The sequence below is a fragment of the Maylandia zebra genome, linkage group LG10 (genome assembly GCF_041146795.1).
Source record: "Maylandia zebra isolate NMK-2024a linkage group LG10, Mzebra_GT3a, whole genome shotgun sequence".
Classification (NCBI taxonomy): Eukaryota; Metazoa; Chordata; class Actinopteri; order Cichliformes; family Cichlidae; genus Maylandia; species Maylandia zebra.
The window spans coordinates 20728797-20749828 of record NC_135176.1 but is presented as its reverse complement, the minus strand read 5'-3'; the positions used below and the strand labels follow the sequence as shown (position 1 = coordinate 20749828).

Below are 21032 nucleotides of genomic sequence, written 5' to 3'. Positions count from 1 at the left end.
CAGCGACTGACTGCAAGCAGCTCTGCCATTCAACTGGTCACCCAGAGGTTAAGCGTGCAACACCCTCAACCTCTGGGCGACCACTATCGATTTCACAGGTCAGCTGGTGACAGGAAACCTGTCGCCACAAAACAACTAACACTGACAGCAATCACTCTCAGAATGATTTGCAAATAATCGCTGTCTAATTTAAAAACAAACTGCCCCCAAGAGCGCCACTCCTCTGACACATCTCTTTGCAATAGAGGACTGATTGCCAATTGTTTGTATTCTGCTTATAGTCCCTGTTGATTTGCTTCCCCCTGCATAAGCTGCCTTTATAGGTTAAAAGTATCAGTATAGGCAATATTGGTCCTGTATTTACTTGGTATCCCACAGCACTATCAACAACAGTAATTAATTCCTGTTATGCTAATGGAGTTTTCTCAAACTTTTACTCGCATGCCTTCCTTGCAAAGAAAGTTCACATCCCCGCACCCCACAACTCTGTATTTACTATTAACAAAAATGAGAAATTAATTTAAGTGACAGTCGGCACTTGTTTATTTCCTCTAAATAAATTACATTTATTCCACTTCCCTTCACAAACCACCCTTTTTCTCCCTGGGCATCAACATGGTCCAATGGCAAGTTTCTCCTCTTACATAATGAACCATGGCCCCTGCATGATTTGCATCATCAAATGAACCCAGTGCTATTTGAAGTATTGAAACTTCATGGATATTTTAAACACCAAATGTATTATTTCTTTGTTTATTCTGCTTTAAATCCTACATAGCTGTCTTTTCGTCTTATGGTGCTTTCTTTGCTCTCAAAAAGCTGTTGAATTCAGGACCATTTTCACTCTGCACAAGTGATAAACAGCTGACAGATTCATTAGAATACACATTTCCAATTAGGACAGTCAGCTATTCATGTCACTGAAATGCCTTATCTGCCATTTACAAGACTATAGAGACATGTAATATATCCAGTAGTTATTATTCATACAGGTATTTTTTTCCTAATAATTTTATTTTACTGTCAATCACAGGTGCTCATTATTATAGCAGACAAATTTGCCCCACAGCTCTGGAAACTTTAACAACGTGGTTTGAATCCGAGTATGTACATCTCAATAACATAACATGGTGCAAAAAAGCCGTCGCTCTCTTTCACGATGCTCTGCCTCGGGCCCACATTAGACGCCGTGTGAGCGCTAAAGAGACGCGGCGGTGAGCGGGACTGACAGACACACTCGGCACAGGTCACAGCTTGTTTTATTTTGAATTCGAACCAAGAGAAGAGGGACAAGGATGCACACGGATAAATTACACCAGGTATCGCTACATATCAACTAACAACATCACAACATCTCATTAAAGCGCTCTTGACAACAGATCCAACATTACCAAATTGAAAAAAAATTAATAATAATAAGAGTGCAGGAGGAGAACTCGGCTGCAGCTGAAGCCCATCCATAAACAGAACAATACACAGTGGCAAATAAAGAGTTTTGGCAAGAGACAGTTGTATGCACAATATCTTGTTTCCCATCTGCAACATTGTGTTTAATGAAGCTACAAGACTGGCAACTGAAGCAATATGTAGTTCACATAAAGGAATTGTACTAATTTTAAAAAAAAGGAGACGAAGAAAAACTCCCTAAAGCTACTACAATGCATACACACAACCTAGCCTGAATGCACATCTTTATGTACAGCTTAGCTCACTGCAGGATCTCAGGATTTAAAATGTATGGCACATCACATTTAAAATGTTCTTCTTCTTGTGTATGAGCGATTAAACAGCAATGAAGGGGGGGGGAAAGTCGTTCGGTCAAGTCAGAACTGACGCGGGCCTTGGCCTCAGACAGACCAGCTGAAGCTTTGACACATTTTGGGTGATACGCCTGTGTAGTTTTTGACAGGTATGCCTGAGGTTGCCTAGTCTGCACAAAAAAAGCTAGAAAGAAGAGGGGCTGAGAATGACTATACAGTAACTACAGTATACACACTGGGGAAAATATGACTTCAAACTTCAGAGACTCGCACAAAGAAGCGTGAATCTCAGCGTCAACTCGTGACTTCGTACAAAGAGTTACCTGGTAATCACATACAAAACATCCATAGATTACAGTAAAAAATAAATAACCATGATAGTCAATGAATAATCATTTTGAGGAAGGGAGTAAACAAGATAACAAGAGAGCAGACTGCAGGTGGATGTGGGTGTACGTCAGCAGATGATGATAACCTCAACAGAGTAAGAGATCGGATGCCCCTCGATAAGAATGAGCACATAAAAGAGCAGACAAGTTAATCTGAATACAAATGTGCTTGTGGGGTTTAATGTCTGCATGCACGATTTCACTCTATATATGTACTCTTGTGTGAATCTGTCTCTTTTGTCTACAAGTCTAAATATTCACTGACATGTTGTCGGCCTGTGTCTGCATGTACGTCTTCATGTCTGCATGTGTGTCTTTACATCCTTTAACCATTCAGCTAACTCAGTGGCCCTCACCGCCACTCGGGGGTTTGGCGTCGCGCCCTCCTGACCCTCCAGGCAGCCAGGGGGAGACAGAGTGCGAGGTGGTCTGCTTGGCCATGCTGTAGTGGCTGATCACTGTATAGAAACGGCCCCTGGAGTTGGCATCCTGGGCAGCGTAGTAGGCCTCAAGAGAGGCTGGGATACACCGCTTGTGCTGTAGGGGGAACAACAGTGAGGTTGGTGTGATTTAGCAGGAGAGTAACATGCTAATTAAAAACTCTGAATTAAATACTGAATCATTTACAGAGTTAAAGCAATGAAACCTGAAGGAAAACATTAAAATCCCAACTTCAATTACAATCCAGGCAAAATGTGTTTATACCACATTTATTAAGTTTTTACACTGATTGTATACTTAGCATTGGCCACATCAGAAATATTCAAAGATAACACTACATCAAGGAAAAACAGGTACGGTGCTGCTACTGTACTATAATCACTTGTGCTCCAGTTCTGACAGAGACTAGAAACAGAGATGTCCCATATTAGCTTCTAGCATATTAGCGTTAAATCCTTCTGCTCACAAGCAAAGGTTTTAAATAACCAGGTCCAGTAAAGACCTCATAGTCCCATTTTATCCTAATAGCACATTCTAAACGAGCTGACAGCTCTGCCTCCCAATCTAAAAGTGGACCCGACTCCCAGTTTGGGTCTGGGAGACAGCTCTGCTTTTAAGACAAGACTTAAAGCTTTCCTCTTTCCTCTTAAAGCTTATAGCTAGTTGTTTAACTCTGGTTTTCTCTCAGAGTGTGTATCTTTTGTCCCAGAAGCTTGGAAAGAAAAGCATCTGGACTTCTTTAAGTTACTTGAAGCCGTTTCACCTCTCATCTGAGAAGCTTTTTCAGTTCTAAGGGAAATTGGTGGAGAGTCCCAAATGTTAAGCCCTATGGGAGGGTCCCCAAGTGGGTCATGGACCTCCTATTGATCCTCTACCTAATCACACTAACCAAGGTGTGAAAATGGGTATGGGACAGAGAAGACAGGTGGTTTGAAAGAGGAGTGAAAGCAGCCATCTATGTCCACTGTGAACGACCCTCCTTGAACAGAGGCGGTGGTTTACAACACCAACTGTCTGCCATCTAAAATCCAGTTTTGAGATCCCTTTCCAGACGCCTTAACGCCCACTCACACCCTGGGCCAATTGACCTCAGGAAATCACATGATAGGGTGGGGCTCAATGAGTTCAGCCGAAAATTTGGCTGATTGTGACCTACACCCGTTTTCACACCTTGGCTTGACACTCTTGGGGACAATCCCATAGGGTTTAAAATCTGGGACTCTTCACCAGTTGCTCTTAGAACTGAAGAAGCTTCTTGGATGAGATGTGAAATGTCTTCAAGCAACTTAAAGAAATCCAGACACTTTTCTTTCCAAGCCCCTTAGACAATATACACAACTTTCTCCCCACAAATTTTAAGTATACTCTTCTCTATTTGTACTAAGTTTGTGCAGAAGAGACAGAAAAAAAGATTAATAATATTGCCACAACATAAATCTTCTGGTGGCATTTGACATAATACAATCAGGGTCTTATGAAAGGATGAGAAACCCACTGTAATATATAATAAGAACAAGGTAATTATCTCATGTTTTCTAATACTTTTTGTTAGAACACTGAACACACACAGTAATATTGTCTCTTATTAGGTAAGTCACAGTGAAATTGTGTGTACTCTGTCACATTAATGATTTTTTAGTTACCACATTACCTCATTGAAATACCTTATTTATTAAGCAGTTACCTTTTTACATTTTCTATGTAAATAACTGTATGTTTGCTCTGTTATCTGATGGTGTAGCCGACCAGCTACAGCTTTCATTATACATTGTAAAATGTCAATAAAAGGCTTCTATTTCTGATTCTAATATTAGTTGTAATAAGGAGGTAAAGTCAGAAGACACAAGAAGACGCCTAAAGCTCTGCATAAGATTTATAGGTCAGTGTGCTCCAGTGTGTACCCATTTAAAGCCTCACATAGTTGTGCTGTGTGTGGCACACTGTGTGAGCAGGCGTGTCTTTCTATTGACACCTTTCCACCTTGTGAATGTGGATGTGACACTGCTAATAATACCTCAGCAGACTGCAGTCAGAGCCCCTGCAGAGGTTGTGGGCCTCAAACTAGATTTATTCCACCTTAAAGACTACATCTGTCTAGAGACACAGACTTGCAAGGTGACCTCTTACAAGGTAGAGTAAAACTTATAAGTAGAGGGCAGTAGAAATCAGCAGAAAAGAGGCTGTCTGTATCCATACACTGTAAAACCTAAAACAGACTGTTGCATAAGGACATCAGTGTGAAACATTTTCTTTTACGACCTCAGCCGTAATGATCAGGAGTCAGTCATAATGTGGTAATTACCATAAAATATTCAGCATGTCTGATTTTTCTAATTTTCATCTAATTGTCAACCAAGCTATTAACATATGATAGAGGACTAAATTAAGTGTCTTTTTGGCTTCTGTGTCAAAGAATAAAAGCAGAAAATTACACCGGTCATAACAAAATCATTGACGCCATTGATGGATTATTGCCTGTCAGATAAGCCTCATCAGCCTCTTCGGTTAACATGAACTCAGAAATGAATAAAAGTAGGGCAGAAGTTTTTTTTCTTCACCCAGGGGAGACTGCGCTCACCTCTATTTCCTGATTTAGATAGGTGGGACGTTAGAGAAGAGCGGACAGGATTCTGCAGTTTATATGGCAGAGCAAATATTTGCCAACACGAATGGCCAATGACAGAGAAATTTATTGTGAAATTTTAGAAAAATACTTGGATGCTCCAGTTTCTCCTGCTGTCAGGGGAGGAACAACAGAAAAACAAAAAAAGGAATGGAAAGAAAATCTCATTATGGTGACATGTCGTAGCTGGACCTTAAAATATTCTTCACAGCTCATGCCTTCTTCAGGATGTAGCACGAATGAGCTGAAGGGGATGTATGTACAGGAGAGGCATGAGCACGCGAGCATATAATCAAACAACAGCTGCTCCACCTCCAAAACAATTTGATCCTATGAGCCTATTGATTTTGCACACGCTGAGATATCTTTCAGTTACACAGATGCTCAAAAACAACAGCAACGACCAAACAAAGAGGAAAAAATGATAAATGAGAACCACACATGTGACACCGCAGAGTATTGAACATTTTGGTGTTAAAGAACAGCACATATATTGATTTAAACAACAGTAACACACAAAGACGACATAAACCACACAATCATCACAAAAATAACTAAAATCTCTTCCTTAAAGACCTGGATCCATAGCTTACCATTGCTAAATCCAAAATGTTTTACAGTGTTAATGTGTGATGCATTAACATCATCACACATTTTTATGTTCTCACTCCTCAAACAAGCACATCAACTTTCTCCACTTGGCTATCTTTGCACATTAAAAAAAAAGCTTTCACACATCAATAAACCAGAAAATCTTTGCTGAGGGCTCACAGTTTCTTTTAATGGGGGCTTAAAATCAATATACCTCATGGATAGCTGAGTGTTTAAGAAGATTTTGTGCTGATGAGAGATTTGGAAAAGCAGGTTCAAGAAATAACATCCAGATTTTGTACCTATGAGCATAAACCGAGGCTGCAATAGCTAGGATGTGTTTAGAAAGCAATGTGCAACTAAAAATACTCACGTCTCAGTTCGATTAAGCAAATCATTTAATTGAACCCTATCTGATAACCCTGGGTGGTCTGAGGTTAAATATATCATTACTCCTTTGCCTGAGCAAACCATCTACTGTGAGGCTTCTCACCAGGTCCTGTAAAGGTCCCGTGTGACAGTAATTCTGTGGTCTTTACACTGACTCCCTGTAAAGTTTGGGGCTCAGTGTGAGACTTTGGTAATCACTTTCAGAGCGCTTCATGGTCAGACGCTTCCCCTAGTGAACTTCTCCATCCACGCGTAACTAATAAGCCTCTGAGGTCAGCTAATCAGTGCATTTGGTGGTACCTCGATCTAGGTCAAGGACAAACTCAGACGGCGCTTTTTGGTTTGTGGCTCCCAAGTTGTAGAACTCGATTTAATTCGACTTCAGCTCTGTGGACACTGTCTACACCTTTAAAAAGAAGCTTATGACCCACCTATGCAGGATTGCTTCTATCTACTTTTATCCATTCATAGCATTTTAATTGTTGTTTATATTGCCACACACTTTGCAACATTTATTCTTGAAAAGTGCTACATAAACAAACGTCACTTACTTAAATCTTTCCCAATCCACCCATGACTACACTCAGTAATGCACCATCCATAGGAGACAAGCTTTTAAGCAGTACACACCAGGATCCAAACAAAGAACGTGGCTAAACAAAAAGGCTTTGGAAACCTTGTGAGAATTTCACTTAGAGCAAGACATCTGCTACTGAAGAAAACACAGCAGAGCTTCATCATTTGTGTGTTACCTACTATTTACATCTGGATGCGTCTTTGTGGACTAAAAGAAAATTAAGCGACTGTATGTGAGGTGATGGGAGACACTTTGGACCCAAATCTTAAGAAGGACATAGATTATAGGCCTGTTCTTACTGTCAAGTGGCTCCCATGCTGTTCTTTATTACTAAAAGGTTTAATTTTCTGTATGCTTAAGACTTGAAGACCATGCTTTGAACACTGCAAGTATTTTTTTTTCTTAGTGCATGCATAATTAATAGGAGTGAATGTCTAAACAATGGAAGAGTTTTGGAGGTATGCTGATGTGCCTTACTAATTAACTGAACACAGAGGTGGGAAGTACCGAAGTACAAATACTTCTATATTTTACTTAGGTAGAGTTTTCAGGTACCTCTGACTGAGCACATGCTGCATATTTTGATCAGTGTATTCTTATGACAATGCACTGCAGCAAAAAGATGTCAATATAATACAAATTTAATCGAATTATGGTTAAAATCTCGCTCTTTATTGATTGATTAAACATCAGATCATTTTGTACATCCCACTTGACATCCTGTGAGCATGACTTCCAGTTCAAAGCCTAAATTCAAGGGGTTTAACAAACATATTGCATTAACTATTTAGAAATTAGTTCAGAAACTCAAAAGTATTTAGATAATATGATACAGGGATTGTTTTGGGGTTTTTTTTTTTATACAAGGACTCATTTACCTGTAGTAGGCTAAAACCTGATATTAGGTTATCCAAAATATTACAATATTCACAGAGGAATGAATGGGCAGTTTGAAGAAGTGCACCTCGATAGGCATGATAAACCAAATGACATTATATTATGTGGGGCTTTTACTTGACTCTGTGTCTCCTTTTGAGACCAACCAGATTAATTCAGACAAGTGCTATAGAAGTAGTGAAAAACCACAGTGCTATTGAGATTATTCATCTCTTCTTGACATGATCCTATTTAAGATGTGACAGATGTGTTTCCACTTGATATATTACCTGGAAATCTCCAAGACAGGAAAATATCTACTGTAGAATACTGATAACCCTCAAATATGTTGTTTTGGAGAAAAGGAAGAAGGTAGTCCAAGTATTCACAAAAGGCATGAAGGTGCAAAAATTAAGATAGACATATTAATAAAAAAAAAATGCTAAGAAATGGCTCAATAATAATAAGTTATCGTGTGCTGCAGGCTTGCTCAGCACTGAAGAGGCTAATCTACAACCCACATTCCAGCACAAACCAGCTACTGTGTTAAACACCTCTCCTAATAAATGTGCTGCTGAGCAATAAAATGAAACACTGGCCGTTTATGGGTATTACCTTATAAATGAATCCATCTGGGCAGGCGTGGTCGTAGGTGAAGGCTTTATAAACCACCAGGAACACAATGCAGGCAAGGAAGGCCAAGGCCAGGATGATCAGAATCGTCACCTGCAGGGAGGACAAACACTGGTCAGAGCAATAATGGACGATTGTAGTTTTCGTGAGGCAGGTTTAGGGTTAGACAGCGAGAAAGATTGAGCGTGTGCACCAGTGCGTGTCTACATGTGTGTGTGTAGTCATGACAAATGGTAAGATGTTGTTGACTGAGGTCAAAAGCTCCTCAAGGCAAGGTGTTCCTGTTGAAATGTGTGATGAATGACTCAAGTGGTGACACTATTAAAAAGTACCTTGTTTCCACGGTGACAATGCTGCAAAGATAAGACATTAAGTGAGCGAGGTAAATCACTGTTCTGTTTACCTTTGTTCAGGTATATATGTGTGTTTCTCTGATACAGTACATGCATATTTTGCACCAACACCTTTGTCACTAAAAGGTCTCTTTTTTTTTTCTTTCAAAAACTCAGTTTGAATCAAAGCTCTTTTCTGTTCAAGCATCCCAGTAAGCTGTGACAGGTGTGACAGCGAGCCTCCACATACCATCCCTGGCCTGTCGTGCTACATATCCATCTAGATCGCTTTGGTGTGAATTACCCACCTTCGAAGACCTTGCTGTAGAAATGTCTGCCCTCTCTTGGTTGTAATGAAACTGGCACTTGGTTTATAAACCCACAATCCATGCTGAGAGCAATTTCATGTGGGAACTATTTCTAACAAACTACACCCACCAGTTGTATCAGTGCATAGCAAAAAGCGAATATCTACCCACGGCGAGAGGCTGTGTTCATGACAGGATGTAAATATTAGTGACCACACACTGCAGAACTACAGTATAATGTTAGTGAGCTGGATGCTTGTTTTACTTGGCAGTCAACCCACAACAGGGTAATTTAGATGGGTAAACAGTGTTACAGATAAAAGGAAAAGCAGGTAAAATTGATTTGGGGATAATGACCCCTTCAATTTTTGTCATCATCTGAATTCATTGTCTTTTTCCTGTCTTCCTCCATCCACCCCCAGTTGGGGGTAGAAGATTTAGATTTGTTCTGTTTGTGCATGATGTATTGTATATGTTGTTTTAGACTGCTGTATGTGAAGCAAATTAGCCCACAATGATATGGCATTAAATTGGTCCTGAAAGATACGTATCTATGAATTCTTATTTCATAGATCGAACAAGGTGCTGGAAACATTCCTAACAGGCCTGACGGTATCACGCAGTTGCTGTACAACCCTTATACAAATTGTGTATTTCACCAAAAAGGTGGCCTCTGGTGACTGTGAAAAACATTTGATTACAGTGAACTATTGCTATGTTCAAGAAACTATTCTAAGTTAGTTTAAGACATCAGAAGATGGGTACACTGTGGTCATAAAGGACTGTACATTGTCAGAAACAACACTCAGGTAGGCTGTGGCATTTCACCCTCTATCACCCAGGACTTACACTTAGTATAAGTAATTTTGGCTGTAAAACTATTTTAAAAATCTAATCTTTTAGGAACCATTTGAATGTTTTCCTCAGCCCAGAATAGTTGAGGAGTTACGGTAATGTGAAGTGCACATGGTAAAATCTAGGCAGAGCTGATTTTTCCATCTGTGTTCAGACAGCAGAACCTAATGAATGCTTTATGCTACTGTGATACATCAAAAATCCCTGTAAAGCTCGTCTTTTCTTCTTTCTGAAGCCATTTTAATTTAATCTGTAGCACAAACAGTAAAAGAATGACAGTTAGTTAAAGAGCACCTGTAAAAAGAGCCAGGGTTAAACAATGCTTAGCTGGTACTAAAGGGCCCAAAGTGTGCCAAGAAAACCTCCTCCATGCCATTACATCACCACTAGCAGCCTGAATTGCTTAACAGGGCAGGATGGATCCATGCTTTCATGTTCTTTACACCAGATTTTCCATTTTTCTAAAGTAGAACAGTATTGTTTTTTTCTGTTTGCTTGTTTTGTTTTTATCCATGGAGATATGCTGCAGTCACTCTGTTGTTAAAAATGCTATCGATTGGTTTTTGGACGTCTTGTCAGTGAGTCATCCACGTGAATCAATCAGAACCCTTCCTGCCACCAAACCTGCGCTAATTGTCAGCGCACTTGAGTTAGTGAATTTGCCCACCATTTAATTTCTGAAATTCTCCAGCTGCTCACTGCCAAAAGCAGAAGAAAGAAAAGTGCCCTTCATTTTTCACTGTAAATAACAGGGTGCACAAAAGAGAATTATAAATTGCATATTCTTGATCTCAATGAAATATAATTTAAAAGAAAAGAAATGAAACAAAGCATAATGTTTGGGTCAGTTTCAATAACAAGGGCCAATGAAATGTTATCAGCCTGGACAAGCACTTGTATGGAATCAAAAGCATTATGCAGTGTGAAAAATGCCCAAATATCAGCCCAAAGCAGAGCTAATCGAAAATGATGGAAGTAATGCATTTATTTCTGCATGCTGATGCAAATGTGTAGTTTGATGTGTGAAATATTCATTTCCCTGGCAGGCTAGACAATGTTGTAGTAAAGTAGATTAACATATAAAAGGATTTGTTTCCTCCTACTTTCTACTTGACACCCTGATTGGGTGCTTCTGAGTGAACATTTAATTAGAATTATGCAAATGGAGTACAAAGGATAGCTGTAGGTAAGTGTGAGCTGAATGAACATAGCTGTATCTCCTAAAAAAAAAAGAAAAACGTTAATATTAAAAGTCAGAGTTATCCCAGGGAGTCAGCTGAAATATGGACTCTTCCATAATGGATGAACGTATCTAATTTTCTCTTTTCATTTCTAGACCAATGTTAAAGCCCGATTTACTGCTGTGTATACAATCTGTCACAGCGAGATGTCAGAGCAATTACGCGCGGTTGTAATCATCAGTCTCCATCAGCGTTATGCGGGTGGACAGTGACACGCAAGCTAAGTGACTGTTTACTTGGTGTCAACCGGGGGACACGACTCTCAGCCTCGGTTGCTGCTGACACTTTTTGTAAATTACATCTCCCGCACTGCTAAACGTGAAAAGAATGCGCTGAAAGTCATAGCTAACTCGTATTTAGGGAGCAGCGGCAGACGTGGAATGACTGACGAAGGACCCACCCCCTTTTTTTGAAGTCCTGAATAGCGATGCACATGAAACGGGCTTATTAAGAAGAAGGATTACTGTAAAGCTCCTCATATCATGAAGAAAGCAATGTGAGTTGCTCATGCATGTGGGCTTTAAAATTTAAAAACTCTGAAGCATGAAAAGAAGGCTGGAGTCTGAAGAGATCTGCACTTCTGTGTGCTGCTAAAAATGGAGGGAATTTAAAGAGTCTTCATCCACGCGCTGGAACCGTTTGTCTGAAATAGTCATTTAGGGGATTATTTACTAAATGACACTTTTAAAATTAGGTCGTGACATATTACATACGTAAAACAGATTAGCGGGATTAACCCTTGCACCGAGTGTGTAGCGTTGATGTTTATGTTCAGTCTCTCTCTGATGTTAATTGTTGTTGGAGTGATGACTCAAGCAGGAATTTAGCCCACCCTCGGTGACAGAAATGATCGCCCTAAAATCCCTGTTGATGCAGCTGCTGTGGCCATGTGGTGTGCAAATCCATTAAAAATCTATCCTGACCTTTCTCCATTATTCATAATCTGGCTGAACTCTGCAGTAAACCTTAGAAGGTTCAGCTGAGGGAAGTCGACTCCCTCCATGCATGTAATGGCTTCAAACTTCTATTTACTGTCTTACTGTAATATTTCGCTGCTATAGGATGACACTACTGTACTCATGTATCTGATCTGAGCGTAACAAAATGCGCATTTATGGAACAGAACAAGCTACACCAGAACATAACAGAGCAGAGAAAGGCTTTTTTTGATTTGATCACTACAAAACTATAATTATTCTAGCAAGGCACCCACATCAGCGTCATCCCATTTTCTTCTCAGTATACTCAATGTGACTGTTTTGTCACTAGCACTTCAGTATGTGTCATACTACACTACTATCACCACCAACACAACCACCATCCCGTTTGCTGTGCAACACAGATAACAGACAAACGCTTGTTTGTCTTGGATGCAGGTAGAAGCGCAGCATGTTGTTGCGCTTTGAATAAAGAACAGCGTGTCTTTAGGATTGGCTTCATGAGCAGAGGCTGGGTGGCTACAGGTAACCGTGCCTGCTGGGGCTTTAATCACTTCACCTAATCCACCGTGGGGGTGGGGCCGAGGGAAAAAGACCTCAAACTGTCTGCATTTAAAACCACACAAAGCAAAATAAATAAATAAAAATAGATTTGACAAGCATCACAGGCTTCCTGTGGATCCACACTGTTTGCTCACATGAAAGACTAATAAGAACTCATGAGTAAAGTAAGTACAACAATGTTGAGAAAAACAAACAAAACAAAACAAAAAAAAAAAAAGTTGCTGTAGACTTACCTGACGGACTTTCGTAATTGAAATCTCCACCACAGAGTTGCTCTATTAGACTGAGATCTGGTGACTGTGGAGGCCATTTGAGTACATTGAACTCATGTCATGCTCATCACCCAGTTTGAGATGACTTTTTTCATGTTTATTAGCATTTGCAACTTACATGTTTAAATAAAGATTTAATTTGTTCATTCAAAATCAAATCAAACGAATGAAGTCAGAAACTATGGAACTACTCAGCGAAGGCTATCGGCATCATCTTCTTGGTAAATCTATTTCAAAAATACTGACGGCCTGTGATAGTTATTTTAAAATCCTATAGGTGATTTTCAGAAAATTTGACCTCTGACCTTGACAAAGTCACTGAGATTTCAACTCATCGCCTCGTTCTTCTGGGGTTACTGTGTTCACAAACTTGGGTGCCTGCCCACCTGTCATCCCAGTTGGGTGACGACAATACCTCATCAGCCTTTATGGCAGAGGGGTAAAAACGTTATTATAAAGAATAAACTAGAATGTAGTTTAAGACCATCCACTTGAGATAGTTTCCTCAATCTGTTGACCTGTTTGGCATTTTTGCTCAAAATGGCCTGCAGGTCATTTTTCTTTCAATCAGGCTTAAAGATATTTATATTTATATATCTATAATCTTGTACTTCCCTATCTGCCTTTTATTCTTCTCTACAACAGGCAGCTGTCGACAGTTGTGAATTTCAGAGAAAGACAAAAAACAAAGCAGATTATAAAAGATCCATTAGGATTGTTCCTCTGCTCCCCGGCTTTCTCATCACTGACTGCAGATTACACATCTACAGTTTACCTGTTGTTTACCACATCTTTCATAACACACACACACACACACACACACACCACATGCTTATTTTCTCAAACTCCCTTTGGATTGTAGAAAATAATTGATTGCGAGTGAGATATTTTCCACAAAATACATTTCTCTTTTATTATTTATGGCTGCACGGTGCATCACAAGTTCAAAGGCAGTGAGTTTTCTAAATAGATGTGCTTCTTCACAGTGTGTTTTCCCACCATTTGACATATGATTTCTCTCCTTTTTTTTTTTTTTTTTTTCCCGACGCCGTGCTAGGTTAAAATGCAACACACCACCCACACTCTCTGCTGTAAGTTGACAGGCCATATGGGGGGAGCAGACACCTCCTCACATTCGAGGAACAGAGGAGAATATGTAAGTGCGCGTCTAAGCAGGAGAGAAAAGAAAGGTGGGTGTGTGACAGGAGAGAGAAACGGCGCTGATAAAACAGATAACTAAGTGACAGAGGGAGCAAAGCGAGAAATAAAGAAAGAGATGACAAAGGCAATAAAGCAGCAGGCAAAAGGCAGACAGCGAATGACAGAGATCCAGGGGCAGATGGAGAATCTTGTTCCCTGTTTTGGTAGCAGGTGGCAGGGACAGACAGACACACAGAGAGGCAGGCGGGAGGGCAGCAAACGCAATGGGATATCAGTTGTTGCATCGATCAATACAGTGCTGAAGAAAGCATGAATAACTGCTTTTCATTCATCTTCCTATTACCCCTCTGACATCTTCTCAAGAGCAGCACAAAGGAAGCTCAATCTCTTAAATTTTCAACTATTATTTTCCGTTCAGCAGTGAGCTGAATGAATCTGCGCTCGCACGGGCATGTGGCGCTACAAGCATTAAAAACAGCCACGCTATCGAATGAGGACTGTTCGAATGCTAAAAAGTTTCACCTTAGCTGTAATATCTCAAATGCCCCAAGGGAAATTTTGTTGATTAATGAGATTAATTATGTTGTTGACAGGCTGAGTTAGTGCAGAGTGAAAGCCTCCCCTACAAAAATAAATTATTTTTTTTAAAAAGCTTAAAGGTCACTGGTCAGCGGCAAATGCCAGTATGTCAATCAGACTCAACATCCAAAAATAAAGGATGTGGGGAAGGACCCTTTAAAAGTCTGACTATAAACTTGAGCAGTGCTTTTTATCCATCGTAACGCAGCCCGTGGGTTAAATTCTGAAACTACATCACTAGAAAGAAATCAGACGAGGCAAAAAAAGAGCAATTAGACGACTTAAATGTCAAATATAAATATCCATGAAAGTTTCCAGATCAAAATCCTCTTTGAAACTCGGCTTGCTCTTCCTATTTGATGTGGTGTTCTTGTCACACATGCGGCACAACTAATAGGATTTAAGTACAGGTAGTCTTTGTCCAAATCCTTCTAGACTTGAAGTTTTATCACCTCGGTGACTAAAAGTTTATTACAAAGCTAAAATCACAATGCAAATCTTTACAGAATTTTCAGATTAAATCCAGAATCATCGGAACTTTAGTAACATTTTGTTTATGAGTAAGGTCAGAACAAGTGCGACTGGAACTGGACTTCTAACACTGACTCGTGGCAACAAAGTGGAAAAGAAAAACGGTATTTTTGCAATGAGGGCTGAATTTTTGTTGTTTATTGATCATGCTCCGTTGATAAGTAAGTACGTTAAGAATGTAAAAATACACAATTTAGCAAAGCTAATCTTTTATTTTTATATTTTTTCATATATTAACATTTCAGCCGTCTTTGGAAACATACGATCCAATCCAGCCTAAAGATATAAGAGCAGAGATGAACATGTGCCTAATCCAGAATAAAACCCTCACCTATATGTCACATGCACAATGCTTTAAGCCATGGATCAGCTAGCTACATATAATTTTAAATTAAATATTCTCTTATCCTCTTAAGGCAGTTCAGTAAGGCAGAAACTAATGAAATGTGTGAACGGATACCTTTTAAGGCATTTGGTTGGAAGCTATCACTGATAACTGAAAGATCACAGGTTGGACCCTCATGCAAAATACACCACTCAAACATACTCTTTCACTGTATGCGATATAAATGTGGACATGGCCATTGTTACAATGATGACAGAAAATTACCGGAATACTTTGTCACTTCAAGGATGGTAGGTGATGTGGTTAAAATCATTGAAAAAGAAAAAATAGGAGCGGACGTCTAGTCTTCAGGCCATTTTATTAAACTTTAAGGTAAATACTGTTTTTAATCATATATAAAGTAATACTATCAGCACCACAGACACAATCTGTGTTAGCCCTGCGATAGACCAGCGATGTATCCAGGCTGTACCCTGGCTCTTGCTCTATGGAAGGTGTGACAGGCTACAGTATCCCCCGCCCCCAAGTGAGCCTGATAAGGATAAGTGGAACAGGATGGATGGATAAATCCTCACTTTCTTTCTTCCACTCTACTTTTAAGGTTTTGTTAAAACTCTTTTTCCAACTACAGTCGAGCCATGTTGTGCAGTATTTAGGAAGAACAGCTCTTCTTTCATGGATTTTCTTCTACCGGTACTTGGATTTTGGCAATTGTGCCTTCTAATCCTGCATGCTGTTTTTCTCTCCAAAAAAACTCGGGTGAAAAATTCACTTTGTTTTTAGTATATACAACAAAGGCAAGCCTCAAAGCCAGCTCTGTTTGGGGAGTATCTGAGACAGGGCAGCGGGATGTCAAGGAGACCATGTAGGCGGATTTGGGCTCTCGAGAACTGGTTATCCGGTTGAGACGAGCGCAGCTTCAGCAGCAGAGCCCAAACACTCCACTGTCGAGTTGCATCATGTCTCAGACGAAAACACAAACTATTAAAATGCCAACCTGAGGTTTGCACAGAGGAGCAAGTCCCCCTAGCCAGAGCACCCAGATTCCTTGAGGGAGGTCAACAAGTTACACTTGTTCGCTCTTTCTCAAAAACAATGACTAGAACATCTGCGTTGTGATTATTCATGCAGAAAACCTGCTGTTTTTCTCTGCATGTGAGGTGAATTTCTTACAAATTTTAAATAAAGGTCACTTTATTTATTCTGTATATTCATGACATCAGTCTTTGATCACCAAACTCAAGTTTTACAGAAATATATGGCAAAAACGGCGCTGATTAAAACCTGCATTCTGTCTGGTATGAACAAATATAATCTCCCTCTTTCTGACTGTGCATATCCGGGGGTGAATGAGCTGCAAACATCTTGCACTTGCAATGTCCTCTGCGGCCTCCTGCATTAAAGCACAGCAAGAGTTGCTGAATTTTCTTTTTAACTGAACCAGGTTGGCAGTTGCAACGGATTGCAGGAACACGATGAAGAAGGCTTTGCATCCCTCGGATTATGTGCTGAAAGGAAAGTACACAAGCCAAGCACAGACTAGCAGTCTTTTAAAATCCTAACACCCCCCCCCCCCCCCCCCTCCTCGCCCATGAAAAGAACATCACATGTGTAACAACTGCTTTATGCAGATTGTAGTCATCACAGTTTGAAATTTTCATCTTTTAATCATGTTAAACCACAGGACACACTTGCATATTAGTCATTTCCACTCATAATAATCAAAGATTTCTGATGTAATCTCAAAGGATCCAACAGCTCTCATGCTGTGTTCGAAGACTTATGTTCTGCTCACTAAAAGATAACGTAGCAGTGTCCACAGCCCATTTTTATGGAGACAAGCACAGCGTCTTTACACACTGGTATTTAAATGGGACATTTAGGATTATAGCAAGCTAACTTTAGCGATGATAAAGCCCTTTCTCAGGACTAATCTGTTATTCTTTTTGGATGTGTGTCTATAGACAATGTCATTGTTAATTTTTCACCTCCTCGTCTGTTTGCTGTAAGATGTGTCATTAGAGAGCATCAAACTTTTCTCACTCAGAATCCACAAGCTCAGCAGCGAGTGTGACAGTGCATGTTCAGCGGGAGATGAGTGCTAATTATGATAATGCATCCCAATTAGGCGAGGTCTCTATGGAGACAGAACTTCAAAGGTTTTGCCTGTATGCACTGCGTATTAGTTAGAGATGTTACACGGAGGAGAAGGTTCTTAGAGTATAGAGTCCAAATCAAATAGCAGGTGGGTTAGAATAAAAAGAAATGACAGAAATAAAAATGGACAGAAAGGGTGAAAGAGGCCAAAAAAAAACAAACAAACCCACAACGTAAAAAACAACTGAATAAAAGTCCAGAAACCTGTTTTCCCTAAAATGTGAGTCTACAGTCCACCGGAAAGAGAGCCACTAATCAGTAATGATAACAAATCTGAATGCACCCTCAATAATATGAACACACAAAAACACTTAAATGCTAATCATGAATCCGTAGTAAATCCCTGAGGAGACTGAAATTCTCGATTAGGTTTGCTAATCAGCTCCTACTCTGCTAGATGAAGATGCTGCAGGAGAGGAGATATTATTAATGATGGGACCTGCCTGCTAACACACAGCGCACCTCTAAACAGCTGTTTACCTCGCAAGACAAGGTCCATTACTCTAATGTATCCCCAGCTCTCAGTCTCCTGGGTACGTTTTATGTTCCTGCATTTGTTCAGCATGCGCACGGATGTGTGTGCATGAACGCGTTTGTGTGTACGTGTAACACAGTGAAAGTAAAATGTATCCATGTGTCCTGGGATTTTTCATCTTTGGAAAATGTTCACCCAAAGAAATTTTAATTTTGATTTAGTTTGGGATTTCATACAGTAACTCAAACAGTTTTAATTGTAGTAATTTATTTGAGATCTTTGGGTGTGATTTACATGCTTTACCTACGCACTGACGTTCAGCCATGACACAAAGTTGTAGAGTCGTTCACGTCTGGTACGAAAATTAAACACGCTTAAATTACTCAAAAGCCACGTTAACAGCCTGATATGGTTATGGTAGTGGTTAGTAGCTATGGCTATAAATCAAATGGTAACGTGGTGCTAGGCATGAAAGATAATCAGCATTATGATCAATTCTATTTATTAACAGTCACATCAAGGTGAAAAAACCCCGACAATCACAAAACCCCCTATGAGCAAGCAAATATTGCCTTCATTTTTTTTTTGCAATTTTTGCCCCTCTTAGTACTGAAAATGGAGTTGAGTATATATTTATTTGTATTGTTGAGTACAACAATATAAAATGTGGACGTAGCTTCTGAGAAAGGAAAAATGAAGCCAGTGCAGAAGTGGCTTAAACATTAATCGAGCCTTTCTGGTTTGTCCTCTGTAAACGTTTTCCTGCTGGGTTTATGGTCTCACACCCACATTTTGGGCAACACTGAATCAAAATTACATCTACCCGATTTCAAAATCAAGGATTATCTGTGGTATGAAACTGCATGCTGATTAGCTAACTAGCTGTCAATCACAAGTCATTAGCCCATTCTTGTTTTGTATGTAAATTTCTATCTTCTATTAGAGATTACTTTCCTAAAGTACTTGCTTGCTTTCTCTTTCAATGCTTTGCATCACAGTGAAACTCTCCCATAGTGTTTTGTTTCCATCTCTATGTTCTCTATTTTCTTTTCTCCTTCCCCTCATCCCACACACCGGTCACAGCAGATGGCTTCCCATCGATGAGCGTGGTTTCTTCCTTTTAAAAGGGAGTTTTTCCTTCCCACATCACAAAATGCTTGCTCATAGACAACAGTTTGACTTAAAGGGTTTTCTCCAGAATACTTTAGGTCTTTACCTGGTGATATATAGTGTGCCTTAAGGTGACTGCTGTTACAATTTAGTGCCACATAAATAAACCTAAATTGAATTCTCTACATCTCTTGTAAAAAGTCACTGTCCTAATTTTTCAGTAGCAGTATATAAATCTATGAGCTGTAGTAGCAGTAGTATTTTTATTATATATCTCCCATACTATAATAATTTTGTTATTACACAGAGCTCTGCTTATCTTATCTTAAGAAATTTTTACCAGAGAATAATAGCAAATAATTACTTCCTCACTTGTAGTTTACAGTCCTGTGTGTCCTACAGTGATCATGCAATCCGGTCATTAGGTCTGACATCACTAGCCGTGTCTGGGCCTAAACTCCGCTGCAGGTCCATATATCAAACGATCACTATGGCATTACTGAGAGTTGAAAAACTGTCTAAAGTCTTTCATCTTTAATAAAATGATCAGCATTCTGCTCTACCAGGTGTGACAATTGAGTTTAACATCCAGGCATCCATGAAAACGGAATTTATGACATTTAACGGAGTTAGAAGTTAGCAGGAAGTTAGCTCGCTAGCTTCTATCTAAATGCAATATAGCATGTCCTGACTGCAGGGTTTTGGAAACAAATTAAAACGTACAGCTCTGCTATCACTTCCGACATAAATGAAGACAGAAAACTAAAGCAGCAGCAGTGACGTTTGTATAGTGTTACTGAAGTTGGCTAGCTGGTATTTAATGATGTGCTACGTGACCGCTAGCGACACAGCTATGTTAGCATAATATAAACAAGCTAACTTTTTTTCCACTCGATAACAGTTAACGTGAGTGTTCTCGGTGGTCAGGAGCAAATGTAATCGCATGGCAGGATGCTGTAAAAGGACCAAACTTCAGCCAGGAGAACAACTGAGATAATCCATCCACAATACGAGGTTAGTCATTTATATACTGCTGCATGGGCTGGGCTGTAGTTACATCCTAAGGTTTTAAAAACTGAGCTTAAATAAATGATTAGCGGTAATAAAAGCCGAGGGAGGTCAACAGTGATCACTGACTGTTTTAGGAGCTTTTTGAGATTAAATAGAAGAAAATACAAAACATTAAACATGTTAACAACTAGGGCTGCTCAATTAATCAAATTTTAATCACGATTACGATCTGGGCTTTCAACGATCATTAAAAATGACTGAGCCGATTATTAGCCCCTCCCTCATGCTTTACTCTCGCGCTGCTCCGTGTGGCAAATCAAGCGCACTGCTCTGCATTTCGAACACGCGTCACAACAATTAAGAGGACCCGAGGGAAGCTCGGAAAGCTAAGCAGAAGTTATTTGGAGAGGAGAGTGACTGCCGTTGGTTGAAAAGAAAGGTAAAGAAAAAAAACTTCAGTGGTGTGGAAACATTATGGGTTCGCGGAGTCAGATGTGGATCAAGTAGACACAGTGTGTAAACTTTGCTATGGTGTCGTAGCTGCACCACAGAGCAACACTGCAAAGTTCACATTTTTCATTTATTTCTTATATTGCAAACATTTGCACTGTTATCAGTATTTGCACACTATTTTATATTATTTTTTTAAAGTCATTATTCAATACATTGTTATTCTTAACCCTTTAAAGCCGGTCAGAGCAGCATGCTCGTTTTGTATAACTATTTTTAAATCCCTGTAGAACCTGAACCGCTAAGCTAGCACAATAAATTTTTTTCCATATGAAACCAGAGGAGTTACATCTTATGCCATCAGCTTGTCCTAGGTCACGGTTTCCTTCCACATATAGCTTTGCAAAAATTGCATAAAAAGC

General features: G+C 39.7%; 1 protein-coding gene across 2 annotated transcripts in view; it reads right to left on the bottom strand.

Moving 5' to 3' along the window:
- Positions 1-1242: 1242 nt before the first annotated feature.
- Positions 1243-21032, bottom strand: part of nsg2 (neuronal vesicle trafficking associated 2) — a 58148-nt gene continuing 38358 nt past the window's right edge. For both annotated transcript variants that reach the window (XM_004550331.4, XM_004550330.5), the window contains exons 4-5: positions 8263-8373; positions 1243-2686 (exon numbers count right to left, since the gene is read on the bottom strand). In XM_004550331.4, the coding sequence (XP_004550388.1) occupies positions 2492-2686; positions 8263-8373 (306 nt within the window). In that variant the 3' untranslated portion in view covers positions 1243-2491. The remainder of the gene's footprint in view (positions 2687-8262; positions 8374-21032) is intronic.